Below are 18,656 nucleotides of genomic sequence, written 5' to 3' on the forward strand. Positions count from 1 at the left end.
TCCAAATCAAAAAGTAAATTCAAATGGTCAAAGACCAATGTAAGAAGGTTAATTGACATAAGGAAGAGCAATGTTTCTAAATGTTGAACTAGAAAAGCACATATTTGAGAGAATGAGGGAGGTATAATCAATGGTTTTTTTTTGGTAGCAACTTTCCACTTTAAAATCAAGTGAGCATTAGAAATTAATTCACATGAGGAGTTACGTGAATAAATAGTTTTAACTAGGTGGGTGTGCAACAACTTACCACAAAGATTCAACCCATTGTGGGTCAATTGGCGAGTAGGAGAGAAATCAAAATGTGAAGAAAGAACAAACATATCCTTTGCATGTTCAAAGGCCACAGAATTAGGAGTAGAATCGTCAACATCATTTGAAAATTTTTAAGAGTTCATTAATCAGGGTTTTAGAGATGATAATCTCTTGGCCCCTTTGACAAAGCTTTGCAAGGCTAGAAAACCATCAATTGTAGTGAAAGAAAGATTGCAATAAAATATTTTGACAAGAATAGGATAAGTTATTGAGCCTAGGTCCAATAACTTCCCAGGTGAGGTTTGAATAAAGAGGAAACAACATTGAAATCTTCCAAAAGGAAAAGTGTGTAATCCAAAATATCAACAAAAGATAGTAAATAGTTGTTTGTAAACATCAAACCACTTACCAAAGACCTTATGATTTTCTAACCAAGTTTTGGGTACCTCAATAGTAGTAAGTAGAGAGGGAATGTAAGGTGCAGGTGTTTCAAGCCCTAGAGACCTTGCAGATGATTCACCTTTCTCATATTTCTTTGAAAATTGAGTGATTTTCTTTATGGGTATCATTTTTTTTTTGTTCTTGAAGAATTTCATAAAGGTTTCAGTTTTTGAAAGAGAATGCAAAAAGAAAGGGATTTTTGAAATGGGCAAGTATGAAGGAAGGTTCACAAGGATTAGATATAGCGATAATACTCCTTGATTTGAAAGCAATAAAGTGATGATTTGATCACTTAGGAAATTGTCATAATGAATTTGGAAGGAAAATCAGAAAATGGAAGGGTTTTTCTTATTTTGTGTGGGGTGAGGGAGTGAATTTGGGTAGGAAATTATGCGGGTCATTAAGATCTAATTGTTTTGAACTAGATTCATGAACCAAGTAGTAATGTTGTACTTCGAACCCAATTTTGTTAAAGACTAAGTATGTAGCACCCCGGCCCCTTGGACCACTGGCGACTACTTATGGAGACTGTAGACTGGCTCCACATACTAACACACGTCTTTTTAGCGAACTTTGGCGTCACTCATGCGCACCTAGGAAAACTTACCAGGAGGTCACCCATCCTAAGTTTACTCCCCACCAAGCATGCTTAACTGTGGTGTTCATAGCAAATGGGCTCCCATGAAAAGAAGATGCACCTTGTTGATATAAGTAGTCTATCAATCCATTTTCAAAGCTCAATATGGGGTATCACTCTCACCCCCACTTAGGAATACAACGTCCTCGTTGGACCGTAATTTCAGGATCTTTTCCCCCGCTAGGTACACTGAACACAAGATCAGTCATGGTCACAAGGTTTCTCTAATACCATTTGTATCACCCCGGCGCCTCGGACCACTAGCGACTACTCATGGAGACTGTAGACTGGCCCACAGACCAAAAAAGTCTTTCCAGCGTACTTTGGCTTCACTCATGCGCACCCAAGAAAACTTCCCAAGAGGTCACCCATCCTAAGTTTACTCCCTACCAAGCATTCTTAACTGTGGAGCTCTTAGCAAATGGGCTCCCATGAAAAGAAGATACACCTTGTTGATATGAGTAGTCTATCAATCCCTTTTTAAAGCTTAATCTGGGGTGTCACAAAGTATTTAGTTAAATTTACTAAGTATTTTCAATTTATTAGAGATACTTTTTAACCCCAAATTTATATGTTAAAAAATATACTAGGAAATGAAATTAATTTATCAATTCTTAAATATACTTAAATATAAAGGGATATTTGATGCGCTCGTTTTAGAGCACATTTCCTACCTTATTATAGTATCAAGTCTCGTGGTTTTATATTGATTTTATACACATTACACGTGCCCTTGAGGGCCGAAGCCCCTATTACAGGACGACAATCGGGCGTCGGGCACATGCGTCGCTTCTGGCCCGGATTTGACTTAGAGGCGTTTAGTCATAATCTACCGCACGGTAGCTTCGCGCCATTGGCTTTTCAACCAAGTGCGATGACCAATTATGCAAATCAAAGGTTCCTCGCGCACTAGGTTCAATTACTATCGTGACAATATCATCAGTAGGGTAAAAACTAACCTGTCTCACGACGCTCTAAACCCAGCTCACGTTCCCACTTAGAGGGTGAACAATCCAACAATAGGGGAATTCTACTTCATAATGATAGGAAGAGTCGACATTGAAGGATCAAAAAGTAACGCCGCAACACTTGGCTGCCACTAGCCAGTTATCCCTATGGTAACTTTTGTTACACCTCTAACTTCAAATTCCGAAGGTCTGAAGGATCATTAAGCCACGCTTTTTGGGTTTGTACTCGTACTGAAAATTAGAATCAAATGAGCTTTTACCCTTCTGTTCCATACGAGATTTCTATTCTCGTTGAGCTTATCTTAGGACACCTGCGTTATCTTTTAATAGATATGTGGCCCCAGCAAAACTTTCCACCTGACAATGTCCTCCGCCCGAATCGACCCGCAGAGCAAACCTTAGGTTTAAAAAAAGGGATAGTACCCCTGAAACAATTATAAAAACGTCTATGTTAAAAATTACTATTTTAATAAGTAAAATGAGTTTGTCATTTTAAAAGTAAAATTTTACTACGAATTTTAGATATCAGTTTTATTATTTGTGGGGACAAAATAAATTATACGACGAAAAATATGGGTATATTATCCACCTCATACTTTAATGAGTATGAGTATGAAGTTGAGTCACCCGTAATTTTGCCACCTAACTTATGATTCATCAAGGTAACTACTTATTTATAAATCTGTACACTCCATTCACCTTTCTTCTTCATTATCCACTTAAGAGTAAAATTTCTGAAAAAAAATTCATCCTCTTCCAAAGCATAAAATCAATCTGAAAAATTGATGTTTAATTTTCCATTGTAGAAGAAGGAGAACACATCTAGTACTATCACTATCTCCATCCCTTTTGGGTTTGAAGTAAGATTGCTTTATGTGTTCTTGATTTCATACTTTTATATTAATATCATGGCTAATAAAGCCTTAAATTGATATTTGATTGTTTTATGTTAGACATTTTATGGTTAATTAAAGTAGCATCAAGAGGAGCCTAGTTTGAAGTTCATCAAACCATTGAAGAACTTACTAGCTAAAGTGGATCTTGGTTTTGATTTTCTGAAATTTTTTGTGGAATTAATCTTGCTCAAAGTAACCCACAAACTATTCTATTTAAGTATTAATTGAATGTTTTAAAGTAGTTTAGTAATTGTGGATTCAATTTGGGTGTTTGATTCAAATTTAAGTATAAACTTAAATTTAAGATGAGTATATGAATTCAATTAGTAACTGGGTTGTTTTTAGTGTTGATTAGTATTGGTTGATTGGTTTATTTGGTTTCTAGTATAAAATTTAGTATTTTGGATATTGCAATTTCTATTCAGAAACTGAGCATTCTGTTTTGGCCATTTTTGGGTCAGTTATGATTGTTTTTGAGCTCTAGTGTCTGCCTAAGATTTGTAGATCTCCGAGTTGCGGTCGCGCGGCCACTTGAATCGCCCCAAAATGAGTTCGTATGAGGGAGTTATGTCTAAAATACTAACAGGCTGTCATGAAAATCAACAATAAACTTTCTGTTTTGCCATTTTCGGGGCCTTTTTGATTGTTTCTTGGTTTTAGTCTCTGCATATGAATTGTAGATCTTTGGGTCATGGTCACTTAGCCACTTGAATCGCCTATATACGAGTTCGTATGACAAAGTTATGACCAAAATACTAACAGGTGTCCTGAAATGATACTAATACGGGTTTTATAAATTGGGATTCGAAGCTATGAAATAAATCGGGTATTCTTTTAATCAAATGTTTGAGGTTATTTGTTGGGTATTTGGGATCAATTTAGGGTTATTATTATTTCTTTATTGATTGGTATTGTTGAGTTATAATTCTTAATTGATTATTATGGGTGTTGATTCAAGTATCAAATTTGGGAACATACGTATCAATTGGCTATTTGATTAGTTGATATTATTTTGATAGGATATAAGTTGGATATTGGGATTTACGATTAGTGTAAAATTAGTTAAACTTCATTGATAGTAACTCAAGTTCTTATATGTTGACGGTTGATGATGATTTGATTTATATTTTAAGTAATGATTGTTGATTTCAAAGAAAATCAAGTAAAGTCTTGTTTTGTATTATAATAAAATATTCAACATTGAAAAATGTCCGTTTTTGGGAATTGGCAACGGATATTTATATCCGGATTATTGTGAAATTCTATAGCTTGATAATAGGTAATCGTTATTCGGATCGTTCTCGAGCCCCCGATCCCGTTTCGTTCTTGCACGAACCGTATTTTCGGTGATGACGATCACCTGTGTTTTTAGGATTTAGATCAACCCTACTTCTTGGCGGTCCATATATTCTCACGTTTTAAACTGTTGCTACATTATTGTTTTTAACGAGTTTTGAATAAATATGTTTGGTATATAAAGTTTTGTTTGTTTCGCAATGAAAGCATATGTTCCATTTGCTGTATTGTTTCGCTATTGACTTATAAAGTAATAGCCGTATTTTGATTTCGCTATTAACTTGTAAAGTTATAGCCGTATTTTGATTCGTTATGAACTAAACGTTCATAGACGTATTTATGTTGATACCAAACGGTCTTTTAAAAGAGTTTTGATTTGGAGAAAATAATGTTTATAAATAGTTACCAATTGAACAAGGAATTTGATTGGAGATGTTTGTTAATGACTTGTATATAAATGTAATAGTTTGTTGGATTATTTAACAATTCAATTCTTGACATTCTTTGATGGGGCCTATCCCTTATGGGGGATAGATCAATTTTCAAGTTAGTTCAAATGTGGAGACGATACCTACTTGTATTGTGTGTTATGTGCAAGGCAAGGACTTCTGTTTGAAATAAAAATGTAAATTAGATATTTGTATAATTAATTTGTAATCATTTTATAATGTTTTGTAAATAATCACTTAATTATGTAAAAAGTTTTAAATATTCTGATATTGGTTTACTGCGACTATCGAGCTACAGATTGGATTCAACCCAGATTTTTATAAGTCTTTCGCTGTTCTTTATAGACAATATTATTATATTGTTTACGTTGGTTTGGGTTGTTTCAATTGGTATTAGAGCCAAAGCTTTTAAAAGAATATAAAAACGAATTTCAAAAATATGAGAGATCGGTAGAGTTGAGTCTAAGTCGAATTTGGGGATATTACCTATAAGTACTATGTGCTTACTTGTTTTTTGTGATAGATGAATCCCTAGGATGTCGTTTTAACGATTGAGTCTGATGTATTCCATGCACCACCCTACTTTTTAATTAATGTGATAAAGTATGTGAAAATTGAAAAAATCTAAGAGTGAACAATGTGTATAAGTAAGTTTGACTCAAGAACACTAAACCATTATTAGTAAAGTGTAAAGTTTATATTATCATGTGTTGGCCTCTTAAGGTTTTAATGATGACCTCACTTTTAAATAAACAAACATATTTTTAGAGATTGTTTTGTAGGTATATATCCGGTTTAATTTGAATCGTTGATGAAGCCTATGACTTGATTCGTGGAAGTTGTACATGTCTCAAATATCCAAGAAGTTGGGCAATTGCTTTATAAGTCAGTTTACTGTTCCTAGAGTTGAAGTCCTGACGATAGTTGTAGATGGAGACAGTGCGTTGTTCCCCACGATACAGCTCTGAAGAAGACATTGACTGGAAGTAACGAAAATTACGTTTTCTGTTTTAGTTAATGTAAAAGGTTAAAATTTAGTTAGTTGCTTAATTAAATTTATTTATTAATTGGCAAATGATTTTTAACGCCTAAAAATATGGAGAAGACTAATTCCTTATTTGTCTTCTATAAAATCGAACATCCAAGAGATTTATTCTCTACTTTGAATTAGTCTCCTACATTTTAGGATCTTCCTTTAACCCATGTAATTTTAACCGTGCAAGAATACATCAGTTATTTTCCACCTCTACTTTCAACTAACTTCCCACTTTCTTTGGGAGCAAGTAAGTTTATGGAAGTCGTGGGATAAGTGCACCTCATGGAGAACGTGGGATGAGTGCACTGATGGCTGTTCCCTTTATAAAAGAGGGAAGCTACGGTTAAGCTGTGTATGCATTAAGAGTGTCCGTTAAAGGGAGATTAATTTAGAAAAATATTCTAAGTTATTTTAATGCCAATTAATTCATTATATTTTTCTTGAGCAACTACTTAATTTTGATCTTCTTAAGAATTGGCCTTGTAAAGGGTAATTGAGTGTTTTGTTGTAATTAGACTTATGGGAAGTCTAAGGGAATAGAGAATAGAAGCGTGAGAAGAGAAAGAGAAGGAGAGAAAGAGAAGAGAAGAGAAGTAGGCCTAAGTAGAGAAGCTTCGAGTGAAGCATTTAGAGAATTGAGAAGCTTCAAGTGAAGCAAACATTGTTTTGTGTAATTGTATTTAATTGCCTAAACATAGTGAGAATTTTGAAATCCCGGGGGGTCGTGGTTTTTCCTTCTTATTAGGCCAAGAAGGTTTCCACGTAAAATCTTTGTCTCTTATTATTTTTCTTTTCGTTTTTAAGTTTAAGTTTTGTTCTTTACTTGATACAATTCCGAAAAAAATTAGAGGCAAAAATCTTAAACCTACTACACAACAATTCACCCCCCCTCTTGTTGCATTCGATCATCTATTAGCATTCCTACAATTGGTATCAGAGCTTTGTTCCTCATTTGATCAGGAAACCCTGAGAGCAGTATCCTGTTCCCTGTCAAGATGTTGAAGATGAACGAACGCATGGAAGAAGGGTATTCTACGCAAAGGCCACCCATGTTTGATGGGAAATTCTATACCTACTGGAAAAATAGAATGGAAATCTTCATAAAGGCCGAAAATTACCAAGTTTGGAGAGTTATTGAAATTGGAGACTTTGAGGTGACGACCATCAACTCTAATAACGAAGTAATTCCAAAACCAATCACTGAATATGAAAAAGAAGATTTTTAAAAGATGGAGATGAACGCTCTTGCTATCAAGTTACTTCACTGTGGGCTTGGTCCAAATGAGCATAATCGTATTATGGGTTGCAAAACTGCCAAGCAGATTTGGGACCTGCTAGAAGTTACCCATGAAGGTACCAGCGAAGTGAAGCGCTCCAAGATTGACCTCTTAATGTCCAAATATGAAAGGTTTGTTATGGAACCGAGGGAAAACATTCAAGAGATGTTCACTAGGTTCACAAATATTACGAATGAATTAGTCTCTTTTGGTAGAATCATTCCCGTTGATGAACAAGTTAGGAAAATACTTAGGAGTCTTCCTCAAGACGAACGCTGGAGAGCTAAGGTCACAGCCATCCAGGAGTCCAAAGATTTCACCAAGTTTAATTTGGAAGAGTTGGCTGGTTCCCTCATGACTCATGAATTGCATTTGGGAACAGCTGACAGTTCCCGAAACAAAGGACTGGCTCTGGCTGCAGATGATAGTGAAGAGTCAGACGCTGGTGAAGAGGAAGCTGCTATGTTGGCACGTAAATTCAAAAAATTCTTCAGGAACAACAGATATAGAAATCAAAGAAACAACAAAGAAAAAGTAACTGCTAACTTGAAGACAAATTTTGAATGCCACAAGTGTGGGAGCACTGATCACTTCATCAAGGATTGCCCTCAATGGAAAAATGAGAGGGGCAAGGGAAAAGCAAGAGAAGTTGGTAAACAATATAAGAAAGGAAACTTCAAAACTGATTTTAGAAAGGCAATGATCGCAGCTTGGGGTGATACGGAGAGCGAGGCTGAGACAGAAGCTCCAGTGGAGGAAGAAACCGCAAATCTGTGTCTCATGGCATCTCATGAAGGGTCTAAGGAAAAAGAGGTAATGTCTTCTAGTCCATCTCCTAAACAACTGCCTAATTTAAGTAAGAATAAATTAATCAAATTGTTGTTAGAGACACAAGAAAAGTTGAATGAAAAAACAGCTAAGTGTCTCCAAATTGAGAAAGACCTTAACTTAAGTAAAGATCATATCTCATACCTAAATTCCTTTAGGATCGATGTGCAAAGTAGATTTTTTGATTTGTTAGATAAGAATATCATTTTAAAAGAACAATTGGAGAAATTAAAACAGGATTTCATTATTCTTAACATTGAATTAAATCAAAACAAATTGCTAGGATTAAAATTGGTTGAAAATGATAAAACCACTCATGTGTTTAGCACGGAATTTCAAGAAATAAAATTAAAATTAGAATCATATGAAAAGGAAAATAAGTTTCTAAAAGATCAAATTAACTTAAAAGGAAAAGGGAAAATCAATGAAATTCCCAAATGGATTCTAAATGCTAAAACCAAGAGTAAAGAAGGTCTAGGTTATGTTAAGAATGAAAAAAGAAAAAAGGTATATGTAAATCTCCCTAGTAGTAAAATCTGTTCCTTTTGTGGTAAAAATGGACACCTAAAATATCAATGTGTAAAAAGGGAACAGCACACTAAAGCAAATGAAACTTATGTCGAATGCATATGGATTGAGAAAAATGATTCAAATATAATCGACAGGGAACCCAAGGCTGACTGGGTTCCTAAAACTAACCATTAGTTTGCTTTACAGGCTCAAGTGAGGGGGAACAACTCATGGTATCTCGACAGTGGGTGTTCCAAGAACATGATGGGTGATAAATCAAGATTTCTCTCACTTGAAGCGTATGATGGGGGAACTGTAACCTTCGGTGATAATATGAAGGGTGAAATAATCGCCAGAAGAAAAGTTGGAAGGTTAAGCTCCCATGCCATTGACAATGTATTTTTAGTCGAGAATCTAAAACACAATCTTTTAAGTATTTCTCAATTTTGCGACAAAGGTAACTCTGTTAAGTTTACTTCTGAATGATGCATAATTTCTAGGAACAATACAGGAGACCCTGTACTAGAGGGAATCAGAAAAGGGAACACCTATGTGGTGGACCTGGACACTGTTCCCAAAAATAGTCTAACGTGTTTAAGCGTTATAGAAGAAGACCCACTTCTTTGGCACAAGCGTCTAGGTCATGCTAGCTATTCATTGATTAACACCTTAAGATCAAAAGACCTAGTAAGAGGATTATCTGCAATAAAATTCCTCAAAAATGAAATTTGTGATCCTTGTGCTAAGGGAAAACAAGTGCGGTCATCCTTTAAATCAAAGTTTCTGGTGACTACCTCTAGACCATTAGAATTAATTCATATGGATCTATGTGGACCTATGAGAACACAAAGCCGTAGTGGCAAAAGATATGTGTTTGTCATAGTTGATGACTATAGTAGATTTACTTGGACCCTATTTCTAGTAAGCAAAGATGAAGCCTTCGATGAGTTTGTTTCTTTTGCTAATAAAATACAAAAATCTACCAATAATTCTATTGTTCACATTAGATCGGATCATGGCAAAGAATTTGAAAACTCAAACTTCATGAATTATTGTAATGAACATGGTATAAATCACAATTTTTCCGCTCCTAGAACACCACAACAAAATGGAGTGGTGGAAAGGAAGAATAGAACCCTAGAAGAAATGGCTAGGACCATGTTGATTGCTAGTGGTCTACCTAGGAATTTTTGGGCAGAAGCCGTCAATACTGCATGTTACATATTGAATCGTGTACTAATAAGGCCAATCACTTCTAAAACACCCTATGAATTACTCAAAGGTGTTAAACCAAATATTTCCTATTTTCGTGTATTTGTATGCAAATGTTTTGTTCATGTGAATGGAAAACGAAATATAGGTAAGTTTGATGAAAGAAGTGATGAAGCAGTATTTCTCGGTTATTCATCACATAGCAAAGCTTACAGAGTTTATAATAAGAGAACAATGTGTGTAGAGGAATCTGTTCACATAATTTTTGATGAAACTAACTTTTCAACAAGTGAACAGTTAACAAGTAATATTAAAATAGGTCTTGCAAACTTGGAAGATGATGATAAAGGAATTAAAGTGCAAGATCATGGAACAGCAAGTGAACAGTCTACACAAGAAGAGGCAGAAGAAACTGACCAAATCCAGGAACTGCCAGAACAACAGGACCAGCAGACTGTTCCCAATCCAGCTGTTCCCGCAGATGACCAAGATGATCCAGTAGTTGAACAAAATGCAAATCAAGATGCTGAATCAGAACATGCTACTGTTCCCTCCAGAGAATTTGTGCCTAAACCTTGGAAATACCAAAGTTATGATCCTCTTGATCTGATTATAAGTGATATGAATAAGGGAACACAAACCAGATCTCAACTGAGAAACTTTTGTGCACACTTTGCGTTCCTATCATCACTTGAACCCAAAAATCACGAAGAAGCTCTAAAGGATTCCGAATGGATAGTAGCCATGCAAGATGAATTAAATGAATTTGAAAGAAATAAAGTGTGGCACTTAGAACCCAAACCAAAAGGCAAGAAGGTAATTGGTTTGAAATGGGTATTTCGGAATAAGCTAGATGAGCATGGAATAATTGTAAGAAACAAAGCAAGACTCGTGGTCAAAGGGTACAATCAACAAGAAGGTATTGATTATACTGAGACATTTGCTCCGGTAGCAAGGTTAGAGGCTATTAGAATTTTAATTTCTTTTGCTGCATTTATGAACTTTAAGTTATATCAAATGGATGTGAAATGTGCTTTCTTAAATGGTTTTCTTGATGAAGAAGTTTTTGTTGAACAACCTCCAGGTTTTGAGAACACCTCTTGTCTTAATCATGTCTACAAGCTTGACAAAGCTTTATATGGCTTGAAGCAAGCTCCTAGGCAATGGTATGAAAGACTATCAAAGTTTTTGATTCAAAATAACTTTGTTAGAGGAAAAATCGACAAAACCTTGTTCTTTAAGAATAAAGGTTCTCATATTTTGGTTGTTCAAATTTATGTTGATGATATTATTTTTGGTGCTACTAATGATTTATTATGTAAGGAATTTGCTAACCTAATGGGCACAGAATTTGAAATGAGCATGATGGGAGAACTAAATTTCTTCCTTGGTTTACAAATTAAACAAACCGAGAATGGTATCTTCATTCATCAACAAAAATATATAAAAGAACTTCTAAAGAAATATGGTCTAACAAATGCTAAAACCAACCATACACCCATGGCTACAAATGTTAGATTAGATAAAGACCTAAAATGAACTAACGTAGATCAAACAATGTATCGAGGCATGATAGGTACTTTATTATATCTAACTGCAAGTAGACCTGATATTTCCTTTAGTGTTGGTTTATGTGCTAGATTTCAATCAAATCCTAAAGAATCACATTTCACTGCAGTCAAACGAATTTTGAGATATTTGAAGGGAACAGATGACTTGTCCTTATTTTATCCTAAAAGTGATGTTTATGATTTAAAAGGTTTTAGTGATGCAGATTATGCAGGTGATCTTGTAAATAGAAAAAGTACATCAGGTATGGTACAATTTCTTGGCTCATGTTTAGTTTCATGGAGTTCCAAGAAGCAAAATACTGTTGCATTATCCACTGCCGAAGCTGAATACGTAGCAGCAGCAGCTTGCTGTTCCCAAATGCTTTGGATAAAACAACAACTAAGAGATTTTGGTATTAAAGTTGAATGCATTCCTATTTATTGTGATAATACCAGTGCCATATGTATATCTAAAGATCCAGTGCATCACTCACGAGCTAAACATATACATATTAGACATCATTTTCTTAAGGATAACGTAGAACACAAAAATATTATATTAAAGCATGTTAACACAAACGAACAAGTTGCAGAATTTCTGACCAAACCACTTCCTAGGGAACAATATGAAAAGATGAGATTGGAACTTGGTATGATCAAGCTCCACTAAAGTTAGTTGCATATATTTCCCATTGAAGCATCATGAGAATGAAAAGGTCAGGAATCAATCTCAATATCTTGATTGAAAATCAATTATTACATGGATCAGGTAAACACGTAATAAAGTTTGTACTATGAATGTCTTCACGTTTGCATGTTGTTAGTTTGATCAGACCACAGCAATATGTTCATTTTTTCTTTTCTTCATAATATTTCATAATATCATAATTCATTTTGTTTTTCTAAAATTATTTTATTTTGATTTCATTTTCATAAATAATATTATCATGTTGTTTAGAAATTCAACAGCCAACTTAAATTAAATCTTGGGAAAACGTCTTTCTTCACTCAAGTAATGCAAAGGCAATAAAGAGATGGGACTTGGAGGAGTAACCGTCACTTCAATCATTTAAAAACCCCTCCTTTACGTCATTACACACTACCTTCCCAAACCTTCTCTCAATTTCTTCCTTCTCTCAAAACCTTCAAAAATTCAAAAATGAAAACCCCCAAATCATCTAAATCAGGCAAGAAAACTACCAAATCCTGTATACCCGACCAACCAAAACCACTAAGAGTAGTTCTTCCACCACCATTACTGCAGGATGCACCACCCACACCAACTGAAACCACACAAGAATCACCAAAACACTCCACTGAACCCACAAGTACCAAAAGAAAGATTTCAACAGGTGGTTCATCTTCCAGAGTAGTTAAGCGCTCAAAGCATGTTGATCTAAACAGTGCTGAAGAGGTTTCAAAAGAGATGACAGTAGGGTTCGGGTTGGATAAATATTGGTATGATTCTACTAACTTTCCTAGATTGCATGACATTTTAAAGTTTCAAGAATGGGAATCATTGATGTCAAACTTCAGTTGCAATTCAATTTTTCCAAACCTAATGAGAGAATTTATTTTAAATTTCTCCAATGATGGCGGAATGTGTTCCAGTGTTATTAAAACCATTAAAATTGAATTTAACAGTGCTTTATTAGGGGAATGGTTTAATGTTCTCAATGTTGGTTTTGATACATATCATATTGGATCGAAGATTGCATTTTCTGGCATCAATGAACGAACAATTTTAAAATTTTTAGGAGTTGATCAAAAGGGGAAGATCAGTCACAATATTCTGTCTCCTATGCATAAGTTGTTGTACAATGTTGCTCGCAGATTCATTTTACCACGAAACTCAAAACGTAGTCAAGTGAGTTTGCGTGACGCCACTTTAATTTACTGCATGGAAAAACACATTAAAATAAATTTTCCTTCATTTATGATCTCTCATGTATCAGACTGCATTGAAAAGAAAAGTTTCATTGGTTATGGAGGGTTGTTAACATGGATTTTTAGAAAATTTGAGGTTCCATTGGAAGGGTTGGAGTTCCCAATGGGTCTCAGTATGAAAATTGGTGCTAAATGTTTACAAAATTTGCGTTTGAAATTGAATGATGAGGGAGTTTTGATGCATGAGGAGGTTGTAGAAGTTGAATCTGAAGAAGAAGGGGCTGAAGAAGTTGAAGAGGAAATGGAGGACAAGGAGGACAAGGAGGATAAGGAAGAAAAGGAAAAAGATCCTGTTCCCTCTGAAAATATTGAAACATCTGAGAAAGAGGAACAGGATGGAGCTGCAAGTAAGGGGGAAAAGGAAAAGCAAAAGGAGGCCTTGGATGAAAATGTTCCTCACAATCTCTGTGATGATACAAGTGATGAAGAGATTGTGATAGCTCTGAGGAAAAAGGCTAAATTCACTAAGAGGAAGAGTAGGAGGTTAGCTTCGAAACGCAAGGCTACTGTGGTTGATGAAACACCATCTGACACCATACCTGAGCCAACACCTAATGAACCTTCCTCTCCCAAGCCAACCACATCACCACCACATCACAATCCATCACCACCTCCATCACCAATACAGTTTACACCACCACCACAATCACACACTTCACCTAATATTGGCTGTACTAACTTTGACTCTATTCCTGCAGTTTCCTTACATACCATTCTCTCCAAGCTCCTTGATCTACAGTCTCAATTCACTGCCTTTCAAGATGAAACTCGTGTCTCGCTTGCTTCAATTGTGGATCAGCTAAACCAAATGGAACAACGTCTTGGTGCTAAGCTGGACACAGTGGAAGTGCAGACTGAGTACATTGATGAAGAAGAGACCGACCCTTGATCCCTCTCCTCATAATTTTAAATGATTTGTTGGCTATGACACTTTTCAAACAATTTCTCTTCTGTTTTGTACCATATGGGGTGCAAAATTGTATCTGTTTGTTGAACAATTGCTATTTTTTTTCTTTGCTTTTATTTTCATGGTCTGTGATAATTAACTATTTGCAGGTTTGATTACTTTTATGGTGCTTACTTTCATTATTGTTTCTTGCTTTCATCACTAACAAATCTATATGGTTTGTGCTGAGGTTTGATAACCACTAATTCTTTTTGATTGATGACAAAAGGGGGAAGATTATGCACAAATTTAAGAAGAGCAGTGAATACACAGTAACATATCTTGGTTGATTTATATTGTTACTTATGGTTGATTTATGGTTGATTTATGCTAACTTAATGATCATCTGTGTTCTGTGTTTTCAAATTGTGTTTTCAAGTTGATGGATATTTACTTGTTTTTGTGAATTTGTTTTCAAGTAGTTTTTGTTGAAAATACTTAATAATTTGTGTTAGTTTTATTATGTTAAGTTTAATTATGTCAGTTTAGTTGATTTATATTAGTTTATTTTAGTTTATTTCAATTAAGTTTTAGATTAATTAATTTTGAAAATTTTTAAACATATTTGATATTATGGAGTAAATCGTTTTAATTGTGAATGCTTGGTAAATTATATTGTAACAAGTTGATTTGCTAAGTTATTTAGAGTTACATTAATCTCTAGTATGCTCTAAGAAATTTGTTTTACTCTATTTTACTTAAGTTTGTTTATAAAGTTTGCCATCATCAAAAAGGGGGAATTTGTTGGCCTCTTAAGGTTTTGATGATGACCTCACTTTTAAATAAACAAACATATTTTTAGAGATTGTTTTGTAGGTATATATCCGGTTTAATTTGAATCATTGATGAAGCCTATGACTTGATTCGTGGAAGTTGTACATGTCTCAAATATCCAAGAAGTTGGGCAATTGCTTTAGAAGTCAGTTTACTGTTCCTAGAGTTGAAGTCCTGACGATAGTTGTAGATGGAGACAGTGCGTTGTTCCCCACGATACAGCTCTGAAGAAGACATTGACTGGAAGTAACGAAAATTACGTTTTCTGTTTTAGTTAATGTAAAAGGTTAAAATTTAGTTAGTTGCTTAATTAAATTTATTTATTAATTGGCAAATGATTTTTCACGCCTAAAAATATGGAGAAGACTAATTCCTTATTTGTCTCCTATAAAATCGGACATCCAAGAGATTTATTCTCTACTTTGAATTAGTCTCCTACATTTTAGGATCTTCCTTTAACCCATGTAATTTTAACCGTGCAAGAATACAGCAGTTATTTTCCACCTCTACTTTCAACTAACTTCCCACTTTCTTTGGGAGCAAGTAAGTTTATGGAAGTCGTGGAATAAGTGCACCTCATGGAGAACGTGGGATGAGTGCACTGATGGCTGTTCCCTTTATAAAAGAGGGAAGCTACGGTTAAGCTGTGTATGCATTAAGAGTGTCCGTTAAAGGGAGATTAATTTAGAAAAATATTCTAAGTTATTTTAATGCCAATTAATTCATTATATTTTTCTTGAGCAACTACTTAATTTTGATCTTCTTAAGAATTGGCATTGTAAAGGGTAATTGATTGTTTTGTTGTAATTAGACTTATGGGAAGTCTAAGGGAATAGAGAATAGAAGCGTGAGAAGAGAAAGAGAAGGAGAGAAAGAGAAGAGAAGAGAAGTAGGCCTAAGTAGAGAAGCTTTGAGTGAAGCATTTAGAGAATTGAGAAGCTTCAAGTGAAGCAAACATTGTTTTGTGTAATTGTATTTAATTGCCTAAACATAGTGAGAATTTTGAAATCCCGGGGGGTCGTGGTTTTTCCTTCTTATTAGGCCAAGAAGGTTTCCACGTAAAATCTTTGTCTCCTTTTATTATTTTTCATTTCGTTTTTAAGTTTAAGTTTTGTTCTTTACTTGATACAATTCCGAAAAAAATTAGAGGCAAAAATCTTAAACCTACTACACAACAATTCACCCCCCCCCCCCTCTTGTTGCATTCGATCATCTATTAGCATTCCTACATCATGTTATGAGTAGAGTTCGTAAGTGATTTCTATCTGTCCTTCTGTGAATAGATAAAGGCTATGCTTAGAGGCCGTGGTCGACAATTATCTACTGAGATTGAAGGCCGTGGTATGGATTCTCAATATAGAAGGTTGGAGGCGACAAATGAAAGGTTATTAAAATTCTTGAGGATCAGAATCATAAGGGTGAACTGGACCAAGAAAGTAAATTGTTTAGAAGGCTTGGAGGGCATAGACTACCATTTTACAATGGGGAATTTGACCCGATCAAGCTAGAAAACTAGATTGACCAGATAGAGAAAGTTCTAGAGGTTGTTAACTGTCCGGGGGTTCTGATGGTGAAGATTGCCTCATTCTATCTTGAGGACACTGCAAGTATGTGGTGGAAAACCATGAAGGCTAAGCAGGACAACATTGGGATGACCTGGGAAGAGTTTTTGGTAAGACTGAGGAATAGATTTTATCCTATCTCCCTTCAAAGGAGAAAGAAGGGTGAATTTCTCACGCTATCGCAAGAGAAAATGTCAGTTCTGGAATACTCGGGCAAATTCATGGAATTATCTAGGTTTGCGCCCGATTTCATTGCCAATGATCGAATGAAAGCCTCAAGGTTCTTCGAAGGGCTAAATCTGAACTTGCAGAAGTATGTTACGAAGTATCGGGACTTTCAGGACTTATTTGACAGTGCCTTAGAATAAGAGAGAGTTCAGGAAAAGAAAGATAGGTTTAACCGAGAGAGGGGAAAACAAGTAGTGTACCCATCTAAGAAAACAAAAATCGAGAGCCTCAAATTTCAATACCAGAAACCCAGTGGTAAGCAAACTTGGAGTAGAGACTTGACCAGACAACAAAGGAAAGAAATCTGGGTGTGTCCTAAGTGTAGTCGAAAACATTATGGAGAGGATTGTCAGGGTAAAAGGTTGTGTTTTACTTGTGGTCAACTAGGTCTCATTACTAAAGACTGTCCTAAGGGAGGTAATCTAAATAAAATTCCACTTGGGAATAAAGGAGGAAAGTTTAATAACAATCAGAGGGTGGTAGGTCGAATGTACGCTATGGAAGGTGAATCTAAGTTTCCTGATGAATGTGAACCTCAAGGTAATGTCATTTCTGGTGTCCTTAAAGTTCGCAATAAATTTTCTTATGTTTTATTCGATATAGCTGCCGACTATTGTTTTATTTCACATAAATTTCTTAAAAAACTAAAATTTCCCCTTAGTTTTGTAAGCATAAATTTAAAAGTCGGGATCTTTGATGGATCCCATTTTTCTTGTAATAAACTCTATAAAAACTGCCCTATTGAGATTTCTCCCCAAATTTTAATTGCGGATCTAGTCGAGTTTGAGTTGGGTGAATAAGATGTCATTTTGGGTATAAATTGGTTGAAAGCCTATAGTGCTAAGGTTGATTGTCGAAGAAGAACAGTAAGTGTGAAGTATGTGGATGAAAGTTGTGTAATTTTCAAAGGTAGAGAGCTTAAACCAAGTCAGAGTTTTGTTCTCACTTTGTAACAGTTCAAAAGAGGATTATTCAGAGGAACTTGAGTATTTATGTTATATTGTGTTAGAGAGTGAAGGAGAAAAGCAAGACTTGAAGAGTATCCCTGTCGTTTCAGAGTACACTGATGTATTTCCTAAGGATTTATGTGGCTTACCACCTAAGAGAGTGGTCGATTTTCACATTAATCTGATGCTTGGAGTCACACCAATCTCTAAGGTACCTTTTCGCATGGCTCCTGCAGAAATGTTCGAGCTAAAGAAATAATTAGATGATCTTTTGGAGAAAAAGGGTACATGAGACCTAGCGTGTCTTCATGGGGTGCTCCAGTATTGTTCGTCAAGAAGAAGGATGGCTCGATGAGACTGTGCATTGATTATCGAGAATTGAATAAGATAACAGTAAAAAACCGATATCCTTTACCGCGCATTGATGATCTTTTTGATCAATTGCGAGGTGATAAAGGTCTTTTCCAAGATCGATCTTAGGTCAGGGTATCATCAATTGAGAATAGATGAATCAGATATTCAGAAGACTGTATTTAGAACTCGATATGGTCATTATGAGTTTGTCGTTATGCCATTTGGGTTAACAAATGCACCTGCGGCGTTTGTGGACCTTATGCAGAGATGTTTCAAAGAGTATCTTGATAATTTTGTGGTTGTCTTCATAGACGACATCCTTATCTACTCGAGAAGCAAAAAGGAGCATGAAAAGCACTTAAGGATAGTACTGAACTTGCTCAGAAGAGAGAAACTGTATGCGATGTTTAGCAAATGTGAGTTTTGGCTTGATCAGGTCTCATTCTTGGGTCATGTAGTCTCGAAAGGAGGAATTTCTGTTGATCCAGAAAATGTGAAAGCTATCATAGAGTGGCCTGCACCTAAAAATGTACATGAAGTTCGAAG

General features: G+C 35.3%; 1 protein-coding gene across 1 annotated transcript; it reads left to right on the forward strand.

Moving 5' to 3' along the window:
* Positions 1–897: 897 nt before the first annotated feature.
* On the forward strand, positions 898–17,609 carry LOC130815584 (uncharacterized). Its single transcript, XM_057682073.1, has 5 exons — positions 898–917; positions 1,497–1,548; positions 16,303–16,455; positions 16,596–16,894; positions 16,976–17,609. The coding sequence occupies exons 1-5, from the start codon at positions 898–900 to the stop codon at positions 17,607–17,609; spliced, it is 1,158 nt and encodes a 385-aa protein (XP_057538056.1).
* The last annotated feature ends 1,047 nt before the right edge of the window (positions 17,610–18,656 follow it).

This window comes from Amaranthus tricolor, chromosome 6 (genome assembly GCF_026212465.1).
Source record: "Amaranthus tricolor cultivar Red isolate AtriRed21 chromosome 6, ASM2621246v1, whole genome shotgun sequence".
Lineage (NCBI taxonomy): Eukaryota > Viridiplantae > Streptophyta > Magnoliopsida > Caryophyllales > Amaranthaceae > Amaranthus > Amaranthus tricolor.